The 20,698-nt window shown below is 47.1% G+C and overlaps 6 protein-coding genes across 6 annotated transcripts; 2 read left to right on the top strand and 4 right to left on the bottom strand.

The window, feature by feature from the left end:
• Positions 1 to 1,896: 1,896 nt before the first annotated feature.
• Positions 1,897 to 3,417, top strand: EV420DRAFT_1480827 (uncharacterized protein; the record flags this gene model as incomplete). Its single annotated transcript, XM_060469708.1, has 6 exons — positions 1,897 to 2,133; positions 2,263 to 2,582; positions 2,622 to 2,676; positions 3,061 to 3,133; positions 3,185 to 3,268; positions 3,377 to 3,417. The coding sequence occupies 6 exons, from the start codon at positions 1,897 to 1,899 to the stop codon at positions 3,415 to 3,417; spliced, it is 810 nt and encodes a 269-aa protein (XP_060329673.1).
• A 5,185-nt stretch (positions 3,418 to 8,602) lies between these two features.
• Positions 8,603 to 9,601, bottom strand: EV420DRAFT_522561 (uncharacterized protein). The gene is made up of 4 exons (XM_060482466.1): positions 9,171 to 9,601; positions 9,035 to 9,118; positions 8,880 to 8,981; positions 8,603 to 8,827 (listed from the first exon to the last, which is right to left on the bottom strand). The coding sequence occupies exons 1-4, from the start codon at positions 9,327 to 9,329 to the stop codon at positions 8,690 to 8,692; spliced, it is 483 nt and encodes a 160-aa protein (XP_060329672.1). The 5' UTR covers positions 9,330 to 9,601; the 3' UTR covers positions 8,603 to 8,689.
• A 1,940-nt stretch (positions 9,602 to 11,541) lies between these two features.
• EV420DRAFT_1550432 (uncharacterized protein) lies at positions 11,542 to 12,486 on the bottom strand. Its single transcript, XM_060473447.1, has one exon. The coding sequence runs from the start codon at positions 12,169 to 12,171 to the stop codon at positions 11,842 to 11,844; it is 330 nt and encodes a 109-aa protein (XP_060329671.1). The 5' UTR covers positions 12,172 to 12,486; the 3' UTR covers positions 11,542 to 11,841.
• Positions 12,487 to 13,575: 1,089 nt separating this feature from the next.
• On the bottom strand, positions 13,576 to 14,841 carry EV420DRAFT_1644100 (uncharacterized protein; the record flags this gene model as incomplete). The annotated part of the gene is made up of 6 exons (XM_060477596.1): positions 13,576 to 13,845; positions 13,905 to 14,224; positions 14,277 to 14,355; positions 14,417 to 14,628; positions 14,680 to 14,721; positions 14,778 to 14,841. The coding sequence occupies 6 exons, from the start codon at positions 14,839 to 14,841 to the stop codon at positions 13,576 to 13,578; spliced, it is 987 nt and encodes a 328-aa protein (XP_060329670.1).
• Positions 14,842 to 18,520: 3,679 nt separating this feature from the next.
• On the top strand, positions 18,521 to 19,699 carry EV420DRAFT_522322 (uncharacterized protein). The gene is made up of 4 exons (XM_060482465.1): positions 18,521 to 18,591; positions 18,645 to 18,734; positions 18,794 to 18,844; positions 18,900 to 19,699. The coding sequence occupies exons 2-4, from the start codon at positions 18,660 to 18,662 to the stop codon at positions 19,413 to 19,415; spliced, it is 642 nt and encodes a 213-aa protein (XP_060329669.1). The 5' UTR covers positions 18,521 to 18,591; positions 18,645 to 18,659; the 3' UTR covers positions 19,416 to 19,699.
• A 236-nt stretch (positions 19,700 to 19,935) lies between these two features.
• On the bottom strand, positions 19,936 to 20,273 carry EV420DRAFT_1644097 (uncharacterized protein; the record flags this gene model as incomplete). Its single annotated transcript, XM_060477595.1, has 2 exons — positions 19,936 to 20,019; positions 20,088 to 20,273. The coding sequence occupies 2 exons, from the start codon at positions 20,271 to 20,273 to the stop codon at positions 19,936 to 19,938; spliced, it is 270 nt and encodes an 89-aa protein (XP_060329668.1).
• Between the last annotated feature and the right edge of the window lie 425 nt (positions 20,274 to 20,698).

The raw sequence follows: 20,698 nt of genomic DNA, 5'->3' as shown, positions 1-20,698 counted from the left end.
CGATAGTGGGGTTTTATGAACTTGTTTTGTAAGGTATAGTCGAGCAAGTTATGCTCGTTTCAACGTCGTCTAGAAGAACTTCTAGCGGACACTTCAAATAATCAAACAACCAAAGACTCCAAGGTCTACAAAGAGTGCAAAATCACTCTACAAAGAACGCTCAGGTTCTGACTTCAAGTACAAGACTTGCAAAGAGTACACAGACTCTGGAGTTCCTTGAACTCGACGATTGTTCGAACTTAAAGCATTCTAGGGCTTATTTTACTTCAACTAGATGAGGTCTTTTGATTTAAAGTTGACTCAGCACATCTAGATCGCTAATCTTGGAGAGAGAGAACACAAGGCCTTTGTCCACGGAGCAGTTCAATTAACTAGCAAGACACAAACGCAGGGACGGCTCTACTTCCTACTTAACTCTTCTAGATTACTGTAGTCGCCCTTATGGGTTGACTTTGGTAACTTAATTCACTTCAGTCGAGGATATGCAATAAAAACCAGTGATTGATTAGGTAGCTATACAGGCTACTAGCACAAACGCGGGGGGAATGCTTTCCTGCCGTTATGTGTCTAGTCGCTGCTAATTTATACGATTTGTGTTTTAGGTATAGGAGCCCGTATCTACAGTAATTATGGTACGAGCTTTGGAATTAATACAAACGGTGAGTCACTATCCTACAAGTATCGTGCCATTCCGTAGTTTCTATTCAGTTCGACGTGACTGTGCCAGGTTATTCTGTCACCGAGGAGTGCCCTACTAGTCCGTGGGTGCTCCTTCTTCCGTCTGCAAGGCCTGCCGCATGCCATATGTATTGAATACTGCGGTATGCGCAGGATCTCGAGGATGTAACCACTGATCGCGATTGACTGCAGGTCCGAGATTGTATTCTGTTGATCACTGCGCGATCAAGGTCGGTCATCTTGGTACCCAACGTGGCTATTCATTCTTCCAAGGTTATTCCTTTCCTAGCCTGAGTTGATCTCGAAAGCTGATCTGTTTCTCGACTTAGCAATTTTTCCTGACAGGTTCTTTCTACTCATCGAGGCGATGAGGCATCTAGTTTGTTCCATTCTTCAACTTCTTGGTTTTTATACTCCATACAGACAAGTCCCTGAGATTTGACTGTAATAGTCTTGTTTAGGTAGGGCTTAGCTTGGCATGTTGACAGCTGGTAGAATTGACTCTTCGAGATGTCATTTCTAAGTCCGTTCTGTACTGCCATGCTTTCATTCTTTATGTAGTATTTAGCTACCAGCACGAAGCCTCCACTGTAGCCCTCTGTACCGCTTGTAGATTGCATAAACTGATGTAAAATCGCAAAATCTACGGGTAGCCTGATACCAGGCGTATCAACGCATTCCTCCATCCATTTTAGGATGAGGGGGGACTGGCAGCGTGTGTTTGACACACCCAAAAAAAAGCGGGAGGCTGCTGCATATGCCTTTGCTTCAGAGATAGTCTTGCTGCATGGCTCGCTCAAACACAACTTCATGGGTTGGATCTGTGATATCTCGTATGACAATTGGCCTTGCTTCATCGCACCTTCTTTCTATTGTGTCGTCCCAGGTGTACAGACTGTCACGATACGTGGTACTCATTGTTCTGTTCCTCATTACCTGGTCGTCCGGTATCCTTATGTCTTACCCCGTTCCGTTACCACCGTAATACTTCATCGTTGCTCGCTCAGGGGTCACAGCGTAGAGACATTGCTCTGTCTCTGTGAAGGAATATCCTCTCTGTTGTTGCGCTCCATATATTACGGTCACATTGTATGTGCTATATCACTTGTTTCCATTATATCTGCTCATGCATGTTGTCTCTCTAATAGGTGCCTCCTCAGTGAGCTTACACCATTCAGTTTGGAAGTTTGGAGATCTGAGCACGGCATCAACAACATCATGCAGCCCCTGGTCCTGTCTGATATCTCTCCTACCCTGTGTACTCTTACGATTGACTTCCCTGATGAGCTCGGCCCGATACTCTCATCCATCGTCGATGAACGCGGCACCCCACCTTTGCTGCTGCAGCTGTTTCCATTGTCCCCTGAAGGTCTGAGCATCGAGGCGTATCTGCTTCCTGCCGAAGTATACCCATTCCGACTATGCATGTGTGCAATTGAGGAGCTTGCAGCTCATGTCAGCCCTAATGTCGCCTACATGCTGCCTTCCATCGCTCAGCTGATGGGACGCAACCTGACTACATTACATCTTACCTTTTGTGCATATCCCTTCTGCGATATCCTGTATTTATTCGTGCGCTGATAGTTGCATCCTGTAGCCACTGTGTCGTGGTTCAATGACCCCCACGACTTCAACCTCAAAGCCTTTGCCACACTGACTCGACTCCATGTCAACGTCAGCATGAAGGATCTGCCTTCTGTCCTCATCGGTTGCTCGACATGGTCGTCTGACTGCAGATCTCTTAGGATTTCTGAATTCAACCTTGTTGTGACACTGCACATTAGTCAGACGCATCTGATGGAAGCTGCATTCCATTTGTCTCCCCTCCTGCTAATCCTTGCTAGTACTCCTGACAACTATTATCGAGCTCTTCGTGGAACGTTTCGGTTAATGTTGGACGGGAGGTGCGATGACATTTCGCCTGTGATGCTCTTAACGCTCAGCATTCTCGACAAACTGAAAAAGCACGAGTTGGTAAAGGCGACTATTGCAGATCTCGTGTGTTCCTGTTAGATATACCTGTTAGCTTGAACTATATATTCTGCTCCTATGATAACGTACTCCGATATATTGGCATCGTATATACCATCTTTATCTTGGCATATAAATTAACCCTGTTTTGACGTCTTTCCCTTCGGTTCTGCTCAAACTCTGATTCGATCTGTGTGCGGATTTCTAAACTTTACTCCCTTTGCATCTGCCGCAATGTCCTCCATCCTCCCCATCCCCTCCCTAAGAAATAGGAGTACAGTTGCGATCGTGTTTGCATATCATGCGTCCCTCTTATATGTGGTCTACTGGCTGTCCTGGGGTTGATGTGCACTCTACTCGTAAGTGTCCCGCCTGATATGTCATGCTTTCATTGAGTTGCCATGAATGCAGTTCCTACTCAGCAACAAAAATGTCCCTCTGTCTGGTTACCTGCTGTTGTTGTTCAGCAGTGCAGGACGCTTCGGTGTGTTCAACCATTCGCATTGTCATCTCAGGTGCTGATACACTGATCCAGCTTGTCTGTCGATCTATGTCCTATTTGTGTGCAGCACTCTGCTTACCATATCCATTGTCATGGTGGACCCTGTTATGCGTCGATGTGAGTACCTGGTTTGTCTTGTGTCTTATGCGCTTATCAACTCAGTACCTTTTCACGTCCCTTCTGCAGTCAGTTCTTCATATCTTCCCACATATTTTCCTGTTCTAGTCCCTGTGTTTTCGTATGGCAGACCTTGGATATTCAGATAATACTACCAGCCCAAATGGGTGTTGCTTGCCTGTTTGCCCAGATGGGTGTAATACAAACATTACATATGCATGTAACCTGGATTCCTTTCATCGCAACATCAGTGATGTGTCTGACTGTTTTACATGCATTTTACATGTTTGGTTTAAACTATTTTCGGTATGTACATGGGTTCCACGCTGCATCACCTCTTGGCTTTTGTCGTATTTGTCAACCCATGGGTCTGAGCTCGTGCTGGGTGTAACGCGTCCTTCCGGACTGCATCACAGATATAAACATGTTCGGGCCAGCAGCTGCAAGAGGCACGAAACCGCCGGAATTGCAGCACGAAATGACACAGGAACCTTTGGAAACTGCAAATATAGCAGCAGACTATGCATGTCTGGGGGAGACTGCAGATAACCTCAGTGATGAGCCATTAAGCCTTGAAGAAGCTAAAACAAGGCCAGATTGGCATCATTGGAAGAAAGCAATGGATGAAGAATATAATCTATTGACTTCTCTGGGTACATGGCAGTTAGAGGAATTACCCCAGGACAGATCACTTGTAAATTGCAAGTGGACTTATAGATTAAAAAGGGATGGTGATGGGAAAATCACCAGATACAAGGCCAGACTCATTGCGAAAGGATTTTTGCAGGTTCCCGGCATTGATTTCTTCAAGACATATGCACCTGTTGTCAGGCTGGACACATTACGCCTACTTATGGCCATTGCCGCACAAAGAAACTTGATTATACATGGAATGGATGTTGTCGGAGCTTACCTAAATGAAAAGCTCAATGAATCTATTTACATGGCTCAACCGCCAGAATATTCTGATGGAAGCGGCAAGGCAGCACACCTCAAATTGACATTATATGGACTCAAGCAATCTGGCCGAGTTTAGAATGAAAAATTAAACGCTACATTTTTGGGACTTGGATACACAAGATTGATCAGTGATCAATGTGTATACATCAGACAAGCAAAATCAGGCCCCATAATTATAGCTGTGCATGTAGATGACATGACATTGCTTGCCCAGGATGATGAAACCATGTCTAACATGAAAGAAGAACTTAAGAAGAAGTTAAATGTTACAGACATGGGGGAGATTCAACATATATTGGGCATGAAGATAGACAGGAATTGGGAGAAGGGCACTATTACCTTATCCCAGAAGGCATATATTCTCAAGGTACTCGAGAGAATGGGCATGAAAGACTGTAAACCGGTCAAAATGCCTATGGACCCGAATGTACGGCTAGAGAAAATCCCCGAAGGTGACCCCCGAGGTGTTGACACAGCCACCAGGCAGTATTACCACACTGGTGTTGGATCTCTGATGTATGCAGCAAATGGATCCCGGCCCAATATTGCACATGCTGTCACGGAATTAAGCAAATATGTGCAGAATCCGGCTGCTGAGCATGTCACAGCCCTCAAATGAGTTTTCCATTACTTGAAGGGGACTCTAGACTTAGGAATTACATATGGAGGGACTACAGATGAACTGATACCTTATTCAGATTCAGACTGGGGAGAAGACAGAACAGATAGAAGATCAACATCTGGTTATGTCTGTACCTATGCAGGGGGAGCTGTTACTTGGAGTTCAAAGAAACAGCCCACCATAGCCCTATCCACTATGGAAGCAGAGTATATGGCCCTTGCGCACACAACTAGAGAAGTAATATGGTTGCGAGCGCTTCTAACTGAATTAGGGTTGCCACCTGATGGTGCAACTACTATTATGGTTGACAATCAATCAGCAATCAAATTCGCTGAGAACCCAATATTCCACGCACGATCAAAACACATTGATATCCGCCATCATTTTGTTCGCGAGCACATGGCTTCAAATGAAGTCAAAGTTCAGCACTGTGCCTCAGAGGAGAACTTAGCAGATATATTCACTAAAGGACTACCAAGACCATTACATGAATATTTATCTGCAGGTATTCTAGGGACTCGGAATTGAGGGGGAGTGTTGGGATAGCAATCCCGAGTTAGTGCTAGAATGCACTCGAAGCTTCGGCATGACTAAGCGGCATGAACATTTAACTGCAATAGTAGACACATATAGTAATCCGTAGTAAATTCTAGAAGTAGTACAACTTGTATTTAAGTACGATGCCTCTCCCTCAAGAGGCTAATTAATTCTCTCTCACACACATTCTCCTCTGTACTTCCAACAAGTAGAAGCGAGGAATAGCGATGATGGTCATAGATTGAGGATAGGCACCGAGGATAGATGTTATTCGAGCCCGAAAGCATCGAAATTATAGATAGGAATCAGGATAGGCTGGGGGTGTAGGATGCGACGAAGAGATATGCACGTCGGAAATAGAGGTATAGGAGAATAGAAGGGATGAATAGGGATGATGGTAGGCTGAAGATAGGCGCCGACGGATGTTATTTGGGTCCGAAGGCATCGAAATACATATGAATAAAGATAGGATGTGGAAATGTAGGATGTCGATGAAGAGATATGCACGTTGAAAGTAGAGAGAAATGGGGTTACGGGGTGTCGAAGTATCGATAGTGATAGTGATAGGCTGAATAGCAGTGATCGATAGCGAAGATGATAGGCTGAGGCTCAACACCAAAGGACCAATATGCAGGTCCAGAAGGATCAATGCAATAGATATGGACAATGATAGCCTAAGGAGGGGTAGGGTGTCGACAAAAAGATATGCACGTCGGGAAAAAGATGATATAAAGATCTCGTAAGATACGAGCGCGCGCGCGGATGTCCTGAATCGAATTTCCAAAGATGGGGATGAGAACCGAGAACTGACAAGGCGCAAGAGACAACGAGGATATCATAGGATGTAATAGTTTGTCGTCGATGCAAAGTATTGGTAAAGGCATAACAGGACTAGTCAACTACCCGTCGACAGCTAACCATCCTTCCGAGGCCCTCAGAGAACAGTGATAGCCCATCGACCACACTGTCTCCAAGGTTCCTCGTATGCCAGGGATAGAGGAAGGACTGGTAAGCTCGTCAGCGAACCAGCCCTCCTCCGGTGACCAGCTGCATGCACCAGAGCCCGTCGACCCCAATTCACCGCTGATCATCCCTAATGAATTCCAACGCTACGACATAGTATTGAGTAATTGGTTTAGTTGATATCCTTGTCATCTTCAAGCGTTCGTCATTTTATAACGGTGGTGAGTTCATCAAGGGTTTTCGGGACAAGGAATCTAGGAATAAAGTCAGAACAATAAAAATACAGTCAAACAGAATGAAAGCTCACGAAGCGAGGTGCTTGGCGGGCGGCACTGACGCTTTTGTCCCGCTGGCGCATGGTAGCCGCAACGAGGGGAACACAGTGTGGCATCGGGAGATGTGCCCGACTTGGGTTCGCATGAATGGCACTTTTTTCCCACTGGCGCATCGTAGGCGTACTAACGGGAGGACGGCGGGGCATGGGGGTTCGCTGGTTCGGATGCAGCAAGGGGACGGATGGCGGTAAAGCCTTCCCCGGTCGCTGCACCCTCCCGGGGATCGGAATGCGAGAGGACGTCGGCTTGGGGATGCGGGATGGTCCAATCATCTGAACCGGGTTGACAGAAATTATCGCCTTTCGCTGAGAGGGCACCTTCATCCGAGACGGCCTTGGAAGTGTGGGCCGACGAACAGTCATTACCGTCGGTGCCTCAGATGTCGACCGCAGGACTGGGTTCGATGGCCTCTCCAATGGCTGAGCCATGACCTTTTCATACCTATCAGCAGGTGTACCACATTAATCAAGTGACGATGCTCACCGTTTCCCTCACCCCTTGACCCTTGTTTCCCATTTGCTGGGAGAGATTTGGAAGCAAGGAGGGCAACGGCACAGGCGTGCCCGTAATGGATCCGTCTGAGGACAACGAGTCCTGAAGCATTGGATTTCTCGGCCGCTCCATTGAGGGTGCCCTAATTCGCTCTTCGTCATCACCACGGGATGGGTCCCGTAGCTGACTTTTCATGGGTTTTGTTGCAACCCCACAACATCTTAGATGTTGCACCTGTTGCAACGCGTTACAACGCACTATTTTCGTGTATTTATTGACATCTACATAATTTACTATCTATCCCTTCGCGTTGCAACACGTTTGACGGTTGACCTGCAATACGGCCCATCACAACCACCACCGCCTGTAAACTGAGCTCGCTTGGTAAGGTTGACGTGAGCAGGACTGTTTGACCGTTGTGATTATGCAAATCAATTAAGTTTAGCAACAGACAAATCTAACAACCCCTCACTTTAATAAAATGGCGCACTTCCTTGTGCCACCCGCGAGGATAATGCTAACGGTGAACAGAACCAATTTCGTGTCATTGAGACAAGTGTTGGGCTGTTGGACAAGTGCCGAGATGAATGTCGAGGTATCGAGAGGAGACTGTATAATGAGAGCGGCAAAGAGCCACAGTAGAGTCTTTGTCAGTAGTGGTGGTGGTGGTGAGTGAAAGTAGTAGGTGGTGAAGACAAAGACGCTACGCGGTGGCTCAGTCCACACAGCCACCACGTGTATTGTGCCTGGACCATTTCGGTTATCAATTGTTGTCAATCCGTCCTTTACATCGGTTTGATTCCTCATCCAATCTATTGCGTTATAAGCCCAGATAGACATGCGAAAGAGAGTTCTCTGCAGGAGACACAGAGGGCTCCCCACCCAAAGAGCTTCCAACAAGCTCCGCTTGCGGCACCCATGCTGGTGGCATATCACTGCCACGCCACATCATCGTCGCTACCATCACCGCTCGCCATCGTCCTTGCAGCCAGTAATATTTCTGCAACAGGTACGCGCCCAATCTGTTGTCATACCATACCGTGAACTCATAGGCTCATAGAATCATGAGCAGTTCCAATGATGAACACCTGGTAAATCACTCGATCCCAGTGGTGTTGTATGCATTCTTCTTTAATTGCGACATTGATTTGTCACAAATGGTCAGTGTAGCGCCAACCCATTGCCAGTTGCTTCTGGCACGCGATCTGCAACACCAGACAACCAAGATTCCGACCCACAGCTGTAGCCTGTCAGTGTGTGCCCTTCGCACACTTGGGCAGCCGGGTTACCATCGTGGGCTATACTCACCAGTACAACACAAATGACGGGATTTTAAGATTGTATTTCTATTCATTGTACATCAGTTACGAAATTTAAATTGTTGCAACAACGCGAACGTCTATGATGTTCTTTGTTGTAACAAAATCGATGAATTTACTGCCCGTAGGGCAGGGATCGTCGGCCGGTCAGGGAATGGGTGAGCCGCAAACATGTTCTACACAACATCACCTATCAGCAGGTGTATAAAGATAACCATTCAACGATGCTCACCGCGACACTTTGTTCCGGTACGTGAACAACTGTAGGCACACTCGCACTTGTCGAGGGCACTTTACGGGGATTCATGAAAAGGTCGGTGACCAATAACGTCTACAAGCCACGCGTTAGCACGTTCAGCAAGAGAAAGCAGTCTCAAACTCACATCGAGGTCCTTTTCGTACTCAGCAACGTCCCGGCGTAGTTTATCCAGCGGGGTTCGAGCTATTGCAGAGTGGAATGATGAAAATAAATCCTGGGGTATGCGCTGAAAAGACAAATATCAGTGACCGTTAGACATGTGTTCTGTGTAGTACTCACATCGGAGCTCTCCGTGGACATGTACATTGTACTGTGACTGCGCGCCAAGTTCTCTGATCGTAGGGACACCATATTTGTCAATGCCTGGAAGGAACAATGAACAAATGTGGGTTAATTCATGGTATATGACACTCACATGAAGGTTTGAAACCGGCAGTGAACCTAGTTCCTGTTCTTCGTCATCTCCTCCCTCCGCGGCAGCAACCTCGCCTTGGCCAATTCTGCTTTCCTTAATTGCCATGCATCTCTCCACAATGTACCATAGGGCGGATACCATGGTGTAGATTCCCGTCATTCCTACCTGGACAAACAGAACAATGCGCAGGATATCGAACGTAGCGGTATCGCTCTCAAAGAGGCTCTGGATGATCAACAGACCCAGCGTAATGACGACCGTGACAACGAACACGAGGGTTAGGAAAAGCGTTCGGGCACTTGAACCAGTGACATAAGAAGGCGGCGAGAAAGAGACTGGAGTAGATGCAAAGCGACGGAGGGATCGCTTAGACGCCCAGTTGAGGACCACAGTGACAACAGAGACTACCAGTAGGATCGTTAATAGCGTTGATACCATGACCATCATCGAGTTTGAGGAAGCGCGCGGGACCATAGGCGGGAGGAGGGCAGGGCGAGCTGCAGCCACTGCCTTATCAGGCGGGGAGATGACGGGCGTTGTCGAAGCCGGTGTCGAGGAGGGCTCTGAAACGGAGGCGGCGACCATCGTCTCGAAGACGATTGGCTCAACGACATCGATAGCCACGCTTGGAAGATATTCTAAGGATACAAGGGTAGGATTGTGGTCAAATGAGCCATAGGCGACTTGAAAGATGTCTGCTATGACAGACGGTCGTGCCAACCGCCGACTGACGTCAGCGATGGTCATGGACAGGCTGTATAGAGACCTGGAAATAATCAGTGTGAGGGCGCTGAGTAAGAGGACCGAGTAGATAAACATGGTGGTGGCTCCAAGTCAAGATTTATAATGTTGGATTTTCCGATCTATGGCTGGTTTCATACCCCCCGATCGTTCCTCGATCGTCGGCTGCTTGCGTGACTGACGCGTCGAGACATACCACGCGTCCTAAGGAGCAGAGTAATAATCTAGTGAAGAGCGGGCAGGCGGCGGAAGAGAGGGTAGAATTTGAATGCTTGAAAGATCGACACGCTTCGAACGTGTCGCTCATGAGATTTGAATTTTGTCATGGTGCAATCGTATCCTGATGTTGGGCCAAGGCGGTTTAGTAGAATTGAGAGGATATTTTCCTAGGCGTCTCGACAATGAGCTGAATATCATTAGGCGGTGCCTTCGTTGTCCATAGGAACGGGACTAGCGTCGCATCTACATCATACAGATGTGTAACAGCGTGTACAGCTGACATCTCCTTCGGAGTCCTACTTATGTTTGAGGCTACGAAGGATCTCTCCGTTGAGAACGTTACAGTCATGGCTGTTCCGATGCATCTGGACGCTGAACCAGAAAATCAGTTACATAAAAAAGGCATGATAAATATCAGATATGCACTTTCTAACGTCTCTAGTCCCTGCTAAGGATAGCCCGCACAAAGGCTGTCGTCATCCACTTCAGCCAGACCACCTGTGCGAGAAACCGGTGAGCAAGATCGTTCGTATGCATATGACAACACCATCCAAAGTTTTACACCACCGATGCCAATTCTCAGCTGTGTTTTGATGTGGAACTGAAACGATCTGCAGTCGAGCGAAGGATGCTCTGAGGTCGGTTTGATTCACGAAACAAGGTCTCGCAAGATATCTGTTAGCAGCACTAGGCATTTCTGGGTGTAAATACAGGCACCAGCCACCTGTAGAAACAAGACTTAGCGATTGGATTTTCAGACAAAGGCAGATTCCTTCGTTGTCATAAGGGCCAGAGAAAAAGAAACGCGAAGGTTAACTTAATATTGACACTTACCTATCAAACATCCCTTATCATGACTAAGGACCCTTTGCCTGAGCTCAGCAAAGACTTTCTTGCACCTGCTATCCTCAGGAGCCAGACCACCTGCACAAGGAGTAGTGAGCAAGGGAAATCCTTGTAGGCATAATTGCAATATTCACATTAATAAGAAGTCATTCTACGTTTAAAAACATTAAAGCACCGACGCGAAAATCTGCAAATTTCTCAGGGCATCATGACTGCGAAAAAGAGACGATTAGTAGGTTCAGGGACGGACAGGCTTGCTCGATTCCGAGCCACAGAAAGATGTAAATCGTTTCCTGAGGAATCTCTTTTCGTAGCATTTGCGAAAATATTGAGCATTTATAGCACAGTATATGTGTAGGCACCTCCTGTAAAAAAAGAAAAGGAACGAGCCGTCCGATTGTCAGACCAGGTCAGAGTCTTTTCGTAGTCACAGGTCCAGCAGGGAAAAAAAGGGTCTGAATTGAGCATGGAATTTCTCCAACATCCTCCGCAAGCTGCTGAAACGAGTGAAGCTGCAAGCAGAGATAAGCGACTGGAAAAACAGAAACAAAAAGGAAAGAGTGGCTGTGCCACACCGGCAACCAACCGGCAACTTCCAAGTTTTATGCTGGATGACCCAAGCATGACCCGTCTCTTCCTCACCACCGCCTCGATGAGCTTGCCCTAGATGTAAGTGTACTGACTTCCTGTCGCATCGACAGAGTCTAATCTACTACTGGTCTCGTACCTAGACGCCGATACTTCCTTGTTCTCGTCCGACAGCCCCAACATCTCCCTTCAAGACGACCCTCTTCCCTCCTCGTCTAGGACACTGGAAATGTTGTCCAGTTCCTGTACAACGAACCGCAGCCTGACCTCGCCGAGCCTACCTTTGCTCTTCTGCTCCCTCCCATCTCTCGTAGCTGGGAAGGCACGAAAGACTAGGTCTGCGATAGATGGATCCGGTGGTGGGCACAACGACTTTCCACTCTTCTATGCGTAGATCCTCCCTAATCCCGCCTGATTGCTTCAAATACAGAGCATCTCGCCACACATACTCCGCTCCGAGGTTCAACATCTCGATCCGGATGAGACCAGGGCTCGTATCTTTAGGGATCAGTTGGGGATCAGCACTAATGCTCACCTTGGGCATCCGGAAATCCATGCGCTCCTCATAAGATACCCACGCATGTGATATTGGCGATATCACATGCATGGATATCTGACGAATTGCCCATAGCGTTTCCTGGCAACCCAGAATGGTGCTGGGTTGAGGTGTACAACTTGTGAAGTATGGTTGGATGAGTGGGAGGCCGAGTTCACATGGGCAACGTGCAAAGTTCTTGGAGGTCGCGTTTTGGAAAAGAATCGCTAGGACGAACTGCACATGTATGTAATCACGGTAGATGTAGACGCAGTTGATTTGAAAGTTCGTGAAACGGTGGAGGTGATGCCCATATTTGGGTCATCACGCGAGATGTCTGGTCAATGTCTGGTGACAATTTTCTGAACGGATCGATTTGCACGTAGAAAAGTTGGTATTCATTTACATAACACTACAGAACAAAATACACTTATCTCCTGCTAATATCTGAACCATGTTTTCAACGTGCATAAACAAGGTCACCCCGAAATTTGTACTGTCGTTCCCAATGCATTCCACATCCAACAAGGCCATCAGAGACTCAGAGCTGCCTATCTGAAGAAGCGCACTCCACAAGGGCGTATCCTGTTATCAGTGACTTCCTGTGAGTTAAAAGTAGCCTTTGAAGCGGTGCATACCGACTCACGAGAAACTGTGTGCCAGAAGCCAGTCTGCTATGGGCAGTTTTCTTACGATATAGTTCTAGCACGTCAGCTTACGCGTTCAACGCGTATCAGTCGCCGTGTCATATTCCCGACTCACGATGCATAGGTATTGGATGCACAGTTTGTTGGAAAACGGGGTATCGGTTCGTTCCCAGTGTCACATGCACGGTAGCAAGCCAATAGTATTGCGCTTGGCTGAGCTCTGCAAACGCATGAGGATCTATGCTAAAGTACCTACTTTTATACTAAATGTACTTTTACTAGAACTTTCCATGCTTTTCCTATGACTTCTACCTTAATAAGTGAACTCGGCATGATGCCGGATTGCCAAATCCCAACACAGTTTTCCCGGAATTATGTCAAGGGCTAATCTATAGTCTTGACTGCCCCGCACGATACCCATGTGCGGTATGGCCCCAACAAATTTCAATTTCTGGTATTGGTGAGTGATATGACTCCTCTCATGAGATCACTGCAATTAATCTGTTTCACAGCAAGTCCCGCAATGGCCATAACATCGCGATATACCGCAAGTCGGCGTCTCCTGGTACGCGGCCTTCGTGGACTCATGCTGCATGTTACTGACGTTATTCTTCCCCAGTATCTTCTCGACGGAGAAAAGTTTGACCTCGTTCAGACTCTCGCCATCTAACCTCACATGGGCGTCTCCGTGGAATTGCGTGAAGCATATATTTGGCACGAGCATGGCAACAGTTTCGTTTTTTATACATGCAAACGCTCGACCATCAGGATGCTTAATAACTGGAATAATTCTGCCAGCGACGACGAAAATGGCGACATCTAAATTATTCTAAGTACCCTCCGTCACCCTGTTCTCCGGCTCGCCAGATCCATTTTCGCTATTTACAATGCCCTCGGGCTGGCAGTTATTAGTCGACTCCGAAGCACCATGTTCCAGGTCGATATTGGCAGATAACTCGTCATCAGGATCCACGCTTATTGAGCGAACCGTAGACCGAAACCGTAAGGAAGAGGCATTATTATTTCCCGCTCGCCAGCTGTCATTAGGTCGTGCGTTCCCCGATGCAACACGTGCCACGATAAGTGTGGGTGAGATCGCCTTCATAAAGGGACGTCAGTATATCGGGACCCTTTCATAAAGATGGAATGGTGACGAACAGCTACGGAAAGAAACAAAGTTCGTGGGTAAAGAGATATGATCACGTTGAGAGTGACTAAAACCATAAACCCTATCAAGCCAATGACATAGAGCGAGGCGGATTCAACTAGAATCTCGACGATTCGGCGGTAGATGCGTGTACTGGTGCTATCGTCCGTGTACTTTGTGACTGTCAGGATACGGTAGATTATGAGTATGGTGCACCAAAGTGTAGTTCCTAAGGAGCAGGAGAGGAATATCATTGTCCAATTGAGTTCCGAGGGCGAGTATCCGATAATTGTATAATTTAAAATGTATCGGAATTCGACGCAGCCACAGACTGTGAAAAGAGATTGGTGATGTAATGGAAGAAAAAAGTTACAGTCTCGTACCTAGTTGAGCCAGAAAAAGTGAAATTGGCAATATAACGACTGACCAACGACGGCCCCAGATAATCCAACAGCGCCATATCTACAGTGCGTAAGGGTCAGTACATGTTAAAAATGAGACTATCAACATGATCATAACAGACCGTGATACCATCAGCAATGCTAGGGTTCAAAATAAACACGACCCCCGACCAACGGTAGAGAACAAAGCTAAGGCTTCCACTTTCCTTCCCGACAGAGTAGTCGATAGCGTAAATCCAATCTGAGGCCACATAAAGCGTGGCGAAGATATACAAACATACAATGACGAAAACCATGATGTTTCGTGCTTTGGGCCGGCGTTCTTTGGTCGAGACTATTGATGTTTGTATCATGCACAGTACTGCGAAATTGGAGACCGACATACATATTGCCCATAAAGCGAATACCACAATGCAAGTATGGATGCCTGTTTTGTCTCAGCCCGTTCAGTAAACGTGTATATGCATCAGTATGCATACTGACCATGCCCGAAGGCTCCCAATAGGGCCTGGTTGAGCACCGCAATTGATACTTGTTCGGCTGACATGATGAAGAGTTTGGGAGATTTGTGGACTGAACTCGAGATCTACCCTTATGTAGCACTAAAGCTCCCGTATTTACATAAAGATATAAAATTTAGAACAGGCCTACTGATTCATTGACACTGATGGGCACAGGATGTCAGATAATGTGATTCCGAGGGGTGAGGATTTCTTACTAATACAGAAGTATCTGCTTCTGCCGGTAATTTTAGGGCGAGCGATTAGAAGTCGACGGTTCATATGAGCAAATGAACCGATCTGCAAACCTGCATGGACTGTGCTAGTCTTCTGAATAGCAACATGAAGAATCTAAGCGAGCATTAGTCCGTTCAGAAATTTTACAGTTAACATGCCGAGTTTGCAGCTTACCTATACATGTTGTCTGATTCTCCTAGATCTGACAAGGCTATACGCGGAAGACACCAGGTAAAAGATGACATCGATAAATCCACTAGTGATTGACGCCAGAATCTTGGCATTCAGCCCTCTGACAAAGGCAATACGAGGCAAATAGACACCCAAAGATTCCATGACATACGTGCCTTGTGTCCGCCTCACCTGATTCAAAGTCATAAGTAGCAGTGAATAGTCGTCGGCTGGTCAAACGGGAGCAGCTGTGGTACGATCTCCAGGCCTTACACGTGCAGGATACCGCCGCTAACGGCGCTCACCATGATAGTTGCAACCATGATCTCGCCGTTGCGACCCATACGGAGCGACTTATGAGTGAAAATGTATATAAATACATTAATCCCTGACGTCCACAGGACATTGCCCTATACCATCCAGTTCGACAGACCCACTGAGAAAGATTTGGATGTTGAAAGCACAACGCCATGACCACCAGCTTAAAGGGATTTCAATGTCTCTCAAATTTTAATGACCGCTGGTGAAAACAGATAATGGAACGCCAGCAAGGGGCCAAGAAGTCTCGATAACGGTATGACGTGAGCCAATGGCATGGATCCGAGGTGGTAGTATTTGGCGCGCAAGAGAAACGATAATGGATTCCCTGCGGATGACGGATAAATAGACACAACCGTCGTATTCTTAAGTACGGGGTGGGGCGATAGTGATGGATGCTGAAAACCGCGCCACCGTGTAGGCAGTGTTGCCGCGGCTCTCGGCTTCAAGCCGCTCGAGCCGGGGATTCGTAAGCCAGTTCTGGCCGGCCCGTACTTGTAACGCAACCGTCACCTCCATCCGGCGCGTCCGAAAGTATAAGCCTCCAGGAAGATGAGATTTTATAGCAGAATTTCTTCCTATCCTCGTGGATCAGTGTTGCTCTGACTAGGCCCGTTTAAACAAGGATGGTAAGTCTCCGCACCTGTGTGATGAATCCTCGGCCTCAACCTCCAGACTCGATAACTACAGTGTGTCGCATCGAGCATCAAGAATAGACATGTTCTGACTGTACACTGCAGAAGGAGTCTCTCGTTATGGTATGGCTCTTTGGATCATCATATGGGATCGGTGGAATTTCAAAGAGAGGTATTCTGCTTTGGGGAATTTTCATTGTTTTATTCTTCGGCTAATGTAGATTTGAGGTCGTTCTATTGTCGCCGTGCTTGCTCAGAGCGGCGACCATAATCGTCTAGACTTTTTTGGGTCCGTTACCAGGAATCAGCAGGACCTCATCATGAAGGGTGGGCGTCACCATGTTGTACGAGATGCCTCAGAAAGCCTGAGGGCATGTATTCTTTTACCAACGAACCCTGTCGACGTACTGCTGGGGGTGCGATCCATTCATTGCATAACGGCGAGCTGCTTGGGTGCTAAAAAAGTCTTGAATAATGCGCCATATAATGCCGAGGCGTTTGGTCCATGGTATGAATCGAATAAGCTTATTTGGAGACCTGTCAGCACTAACCATCATTGACAGGGCCCGTAATACTATGATCGTTGCTCGAGAATATAAACTGCAGCCAACACCCGACCTTGTGAAGATTTCTGGAACTGCGCGTCTTTGTTTGGTAGCCCTCGTGTATCTGCTGCTATACTGCCGTCGTTTTTTGTCTCGATTTTTGAGCACTAGTGTCTCTGTCCGGTCGTTCCTTCAAAATGATTGGTTACTACAAATCGTTGGTGTCTTGTAAGTGGCCTTCCAAGAATCCTGCTGCGCAATACTGACCTTCTCCTTCCTCAGTCTCTTCTCTCGACATGGAAAGTTTGACCTCATTCAGCCCCTCAACGTCTTTTCTTATGTGGGTGTCTCTGTGGAGAGTGAAGCATATATTTGGCACAAGCATAGCAGCAATTGCTTTGGTTTGTACGCAAAAGTTCGACCATATAGACGACATTCCCGTCAAGATCTTTAAGGTCTGGGACAATTCTGCTAACGTGGATGTAACCAGCAACATCAAAGCCATCCTAGGGACGCTTGGAGGTTCTCGAAGGAACGTCTTCGTGACCATGGACCTTCAGCGCAACAGAAGCCAGAAACACTTCTGCTGCCACGATCTGGAGTCATTCTTCTATGTTTTCCTTAGGCTGCTGTTCCTTTCGATCTGTAGCAGAGTATGCATGCGGAGACGACTCATCCCGTGTTCGCCAGGTGAGCCACGTATCATGATCAGGAAGAACGTCCTCTTACTCTGCCGCTCCTCTAGGATTTGAAGGAGATTTTTGCCAATGTGTTCGGCTTTTTTGAGGAGTATTCAGAGAGGAAATCCCGTGGTATACAAGCACAGTCCTCCTACATGTCAGGGATTCAGAAGCGGTATCTCATGAGAAGACGCTGGGAGGGCATCTTAAATACCATGGGGTTCTGCATCTCTACGCCTTCTATTAAGTTCCGATGTTTTCCATAAACTTTCTTCGTATTCTGATTTACTTGCGTGTTTAGATGTATCAATAGTGCGTAACGGGAAGTTGAGTTCCCAGTACCGACCATGACGACCAGTGATTCGATACTCAAAGAATGTTTCATCGTATCAGATAGAACGCGGATTCGCATGACCTGGCAACTAATCGCGATAACTGTCTCTTTTTAAGGCATCCACGACAAAATTCTTAAGAGACAAGGGGACGCGTCGAATGACCGAACTGCTGTAAAAATGCAAACGGGTGTATACAATGCAAGTGGCGTTTTCGTACCGACTCTAGAATGTAATCAGAAGCACCAGCATTCGGTGATCGTAATTGGAAGGACCAGGGTTGACGGTTTTGGTCTCTTCTTTCCTAAATTGAGTCGGGCAGAACCACAATAGAAAATCTTCTCCTTCGTTTTCTGACATACGGCTACCCTCTTCGCGTTCTTCTCTGAATAACAATGCGGTGTCAATATAATAGGATCCTTCAATTGGTTCATCTCTGTCGGCTCCCGTTCTTCCTTCGCCCCCCCGACCATCTTCAACCAAAATGGAGGACCACAAAATCCCCCTCTTAGGCGACTACCACGCTCAAATCGACGTACGTATATTTTCGACCTGCTAGTGGTCTGGCTGTCGGTAACCTCCTTGCTCCAGGTAAAACATACCAGAGCTGAGATCCTTGATCTTAGTTCGGATGAAGACGTTTCGTCTGCCAAGGTTGTTTCTTTCCGCTCCCCCCCACATGCTACACCTTATCTCACCTATAATTCGCAGATCGATAAGTCTACATCCTCAGATGGTATCCAAAACATACAGGTATGAATAACCTTGAGACGCGACATCGAGCTCACCGGCTTGATCTTTCTGCGCTAGATAAAGGTTGAACCACTGAAACAAGAGGCGATCGACCTCACTATAGACGATGAAGATTTTTCGTTGGATGTATGTGGACCCTCCGTACTGGCTCCGTACCTGTGTTTAATCGAAATTTGCAGGTCAGGAAACCCACGATGAAGCAAGAATCAATTGATTTGACTGGATCAGACTCGGAGTCGGATGATGACGACGCGTCTCTTATATGCCGGGTACTTATATTTTCCTCTTGATTCATGGAAACTCATCGACCTAAAATTCCGTACACCAGAACCTCTTCATGTCGCAGAACAGTGACGAACCCTCCAGTGCAAGCTCTCCCGTGCGTTAACCTCAGATTCGCACGCGTGTTTTTAATTCTAATTTTGATTGATAAGACCGCTGTCGACGTCAGCCATCTCTTTGATTTCTCATCTGCAAATAATGTACCAGGACCCGCGTACATAGATGAAGACGAAGATAACGATCGGGACCTCCCGGTAATATTCCGTAGCCTGAGTCCTCTCCGCTCGCCACTCCCATGTACACCAAACCATCGCACTGAGGGATACTCACTCCGTCCCCGCCCCAGGCCTTCAAGGAATGATACTCCGACCTACTCTGAACCTCCGGCCAAACGGTGCAAAAATCATGGTAACGGAGAGGAAAACCCAGGGTGGAAGAAGGCTTATAACTGGCTTTTGAAGAAGCATGGTGATCTTCAGCAGGAATATAGTATGCTCAAGGAGAAGATCGAGATGGCGAAGAGAGTCGAGCAAGGACAGGGACAGGGGGCATCAAGGTCACCTTCGCACCTCAGCGATGTAACCAACAGAGGTGCGACTGTACTGGGTGGTACTGGTCATATGAATCAACGGCCGTATGTGTCCAATGTCTACAGTTTACTCTCTTGAGCATCTCTCATCTCCACGCTTTTTTGACTGGATATTATATACGTACATATTTTCAGTGATGTACAAGTTTGACGACGTATGCTACAAGTTGTATGATAGGGAAAAAATGTTCAGTTTAACAGTCATGTTATCAGACCATGTAAGCTAGTATCTTACAACAATCCGGGGTAAGCGATGCGTGGTAGGTAGGTAGGATTCCAGGGTATGGTCTAACGGAGAACGTCGGGCGTAGTTATACTGTTAAGAAGGGCCCTCATACTGCCATCTATGGTCACGAATTCTGGAACAGAGCATAGGTATCCACGAAAGCGAATGATAAACATATACGCACCTGGTCATAACCCTCGTCCTCACCATGCAAAAGGTCTCTCGGAAATCGGGGTACACGTCTGCACAATTTTGCTTTTGAAAGCATATCGCTCTCTTTGACCTCAGTGGTGGTATTAGAACTCGTTGGAGAAGACGGCGTCAGAGAAGGGGTCAAAGAGGGAGGGAGGGAAGGGTCTCCGAATCGGGGTCTCTATGCCGCGTCTGAGAAAGCGGCCGCAGCCTTGGACCGCTCCTGGTCTACCACAGGAGACAGGACATGCCTAGATGCTCGGTTCTATGACGAGCCAATAGTAGAAGCAAATGAGAATATATTTGCCTTGCGACACAAATTCCACAACTCACGACATATGGACTGGGTACGCTCAAATACCTCAACTCTTGTCGGAGGTCGTGATTCTCCATTTCAAGAAGCCGGCACTTCTTCTCAAGGTCGGCGATGTATTGCGCTCTGCGAGCACGGTAGTCGCGCTGTTGAGCCAACGAGCGAGTCAATGGGATCGTGTGGTCCTTCTTGCGTCCGCGAGTCATAGCAATGTGTTTGGGTTGGGGGAGCTTCGCTAAGGAGAGCCTTAACAGGACGGAAACCCATCATTTGACGAGACCAGAGTGTTAAATTGCCAGGGTGAATTTGAAGGACTTAGCGCGTATCGGGGATAGAGGAGGGTGCTTGGAGACTTGTGACATGGAAGGGACGATAAGTCCTGGAAGCCGAGTATATGAGGATTCGAAGTTTCAAGGCTCTATAGTTATTGAACTTTAATTCTACATGAAAAGTGAACGTGTCGAGCTGACCAGAGTGTCGAAATAAGACGCTCAAGAACGAGCAGTGTCCTTTCTATTGACTTCAATCATAGCAGATGCCGAGGCCCATGGTAGTCCATCAAACCTAAGGCGTTGCTGAGAAGGTCAGTCGATTGTTCGCAATTCCAATATAGTCCGTACACAACGGGAGA

Source organism: Desarmillaria tabescens, assembly GCF_030435595.1.
Source record: "Desarmillaria tabescens strain CCBAS 213 chromosome Unknown EV420scaffold_22, whole genome shotgun sequence".
Taxonomy (NCBI): Eukaryota; Fungi; Basidiomycota; class Agaricomycetes; order Agaricales; family Physalacriaceae; genus Desarmillaria; species Desarmillaria tabescens.
This window is presented reverse-complemented; position numbering and strand designations above follow the sequence as displayed.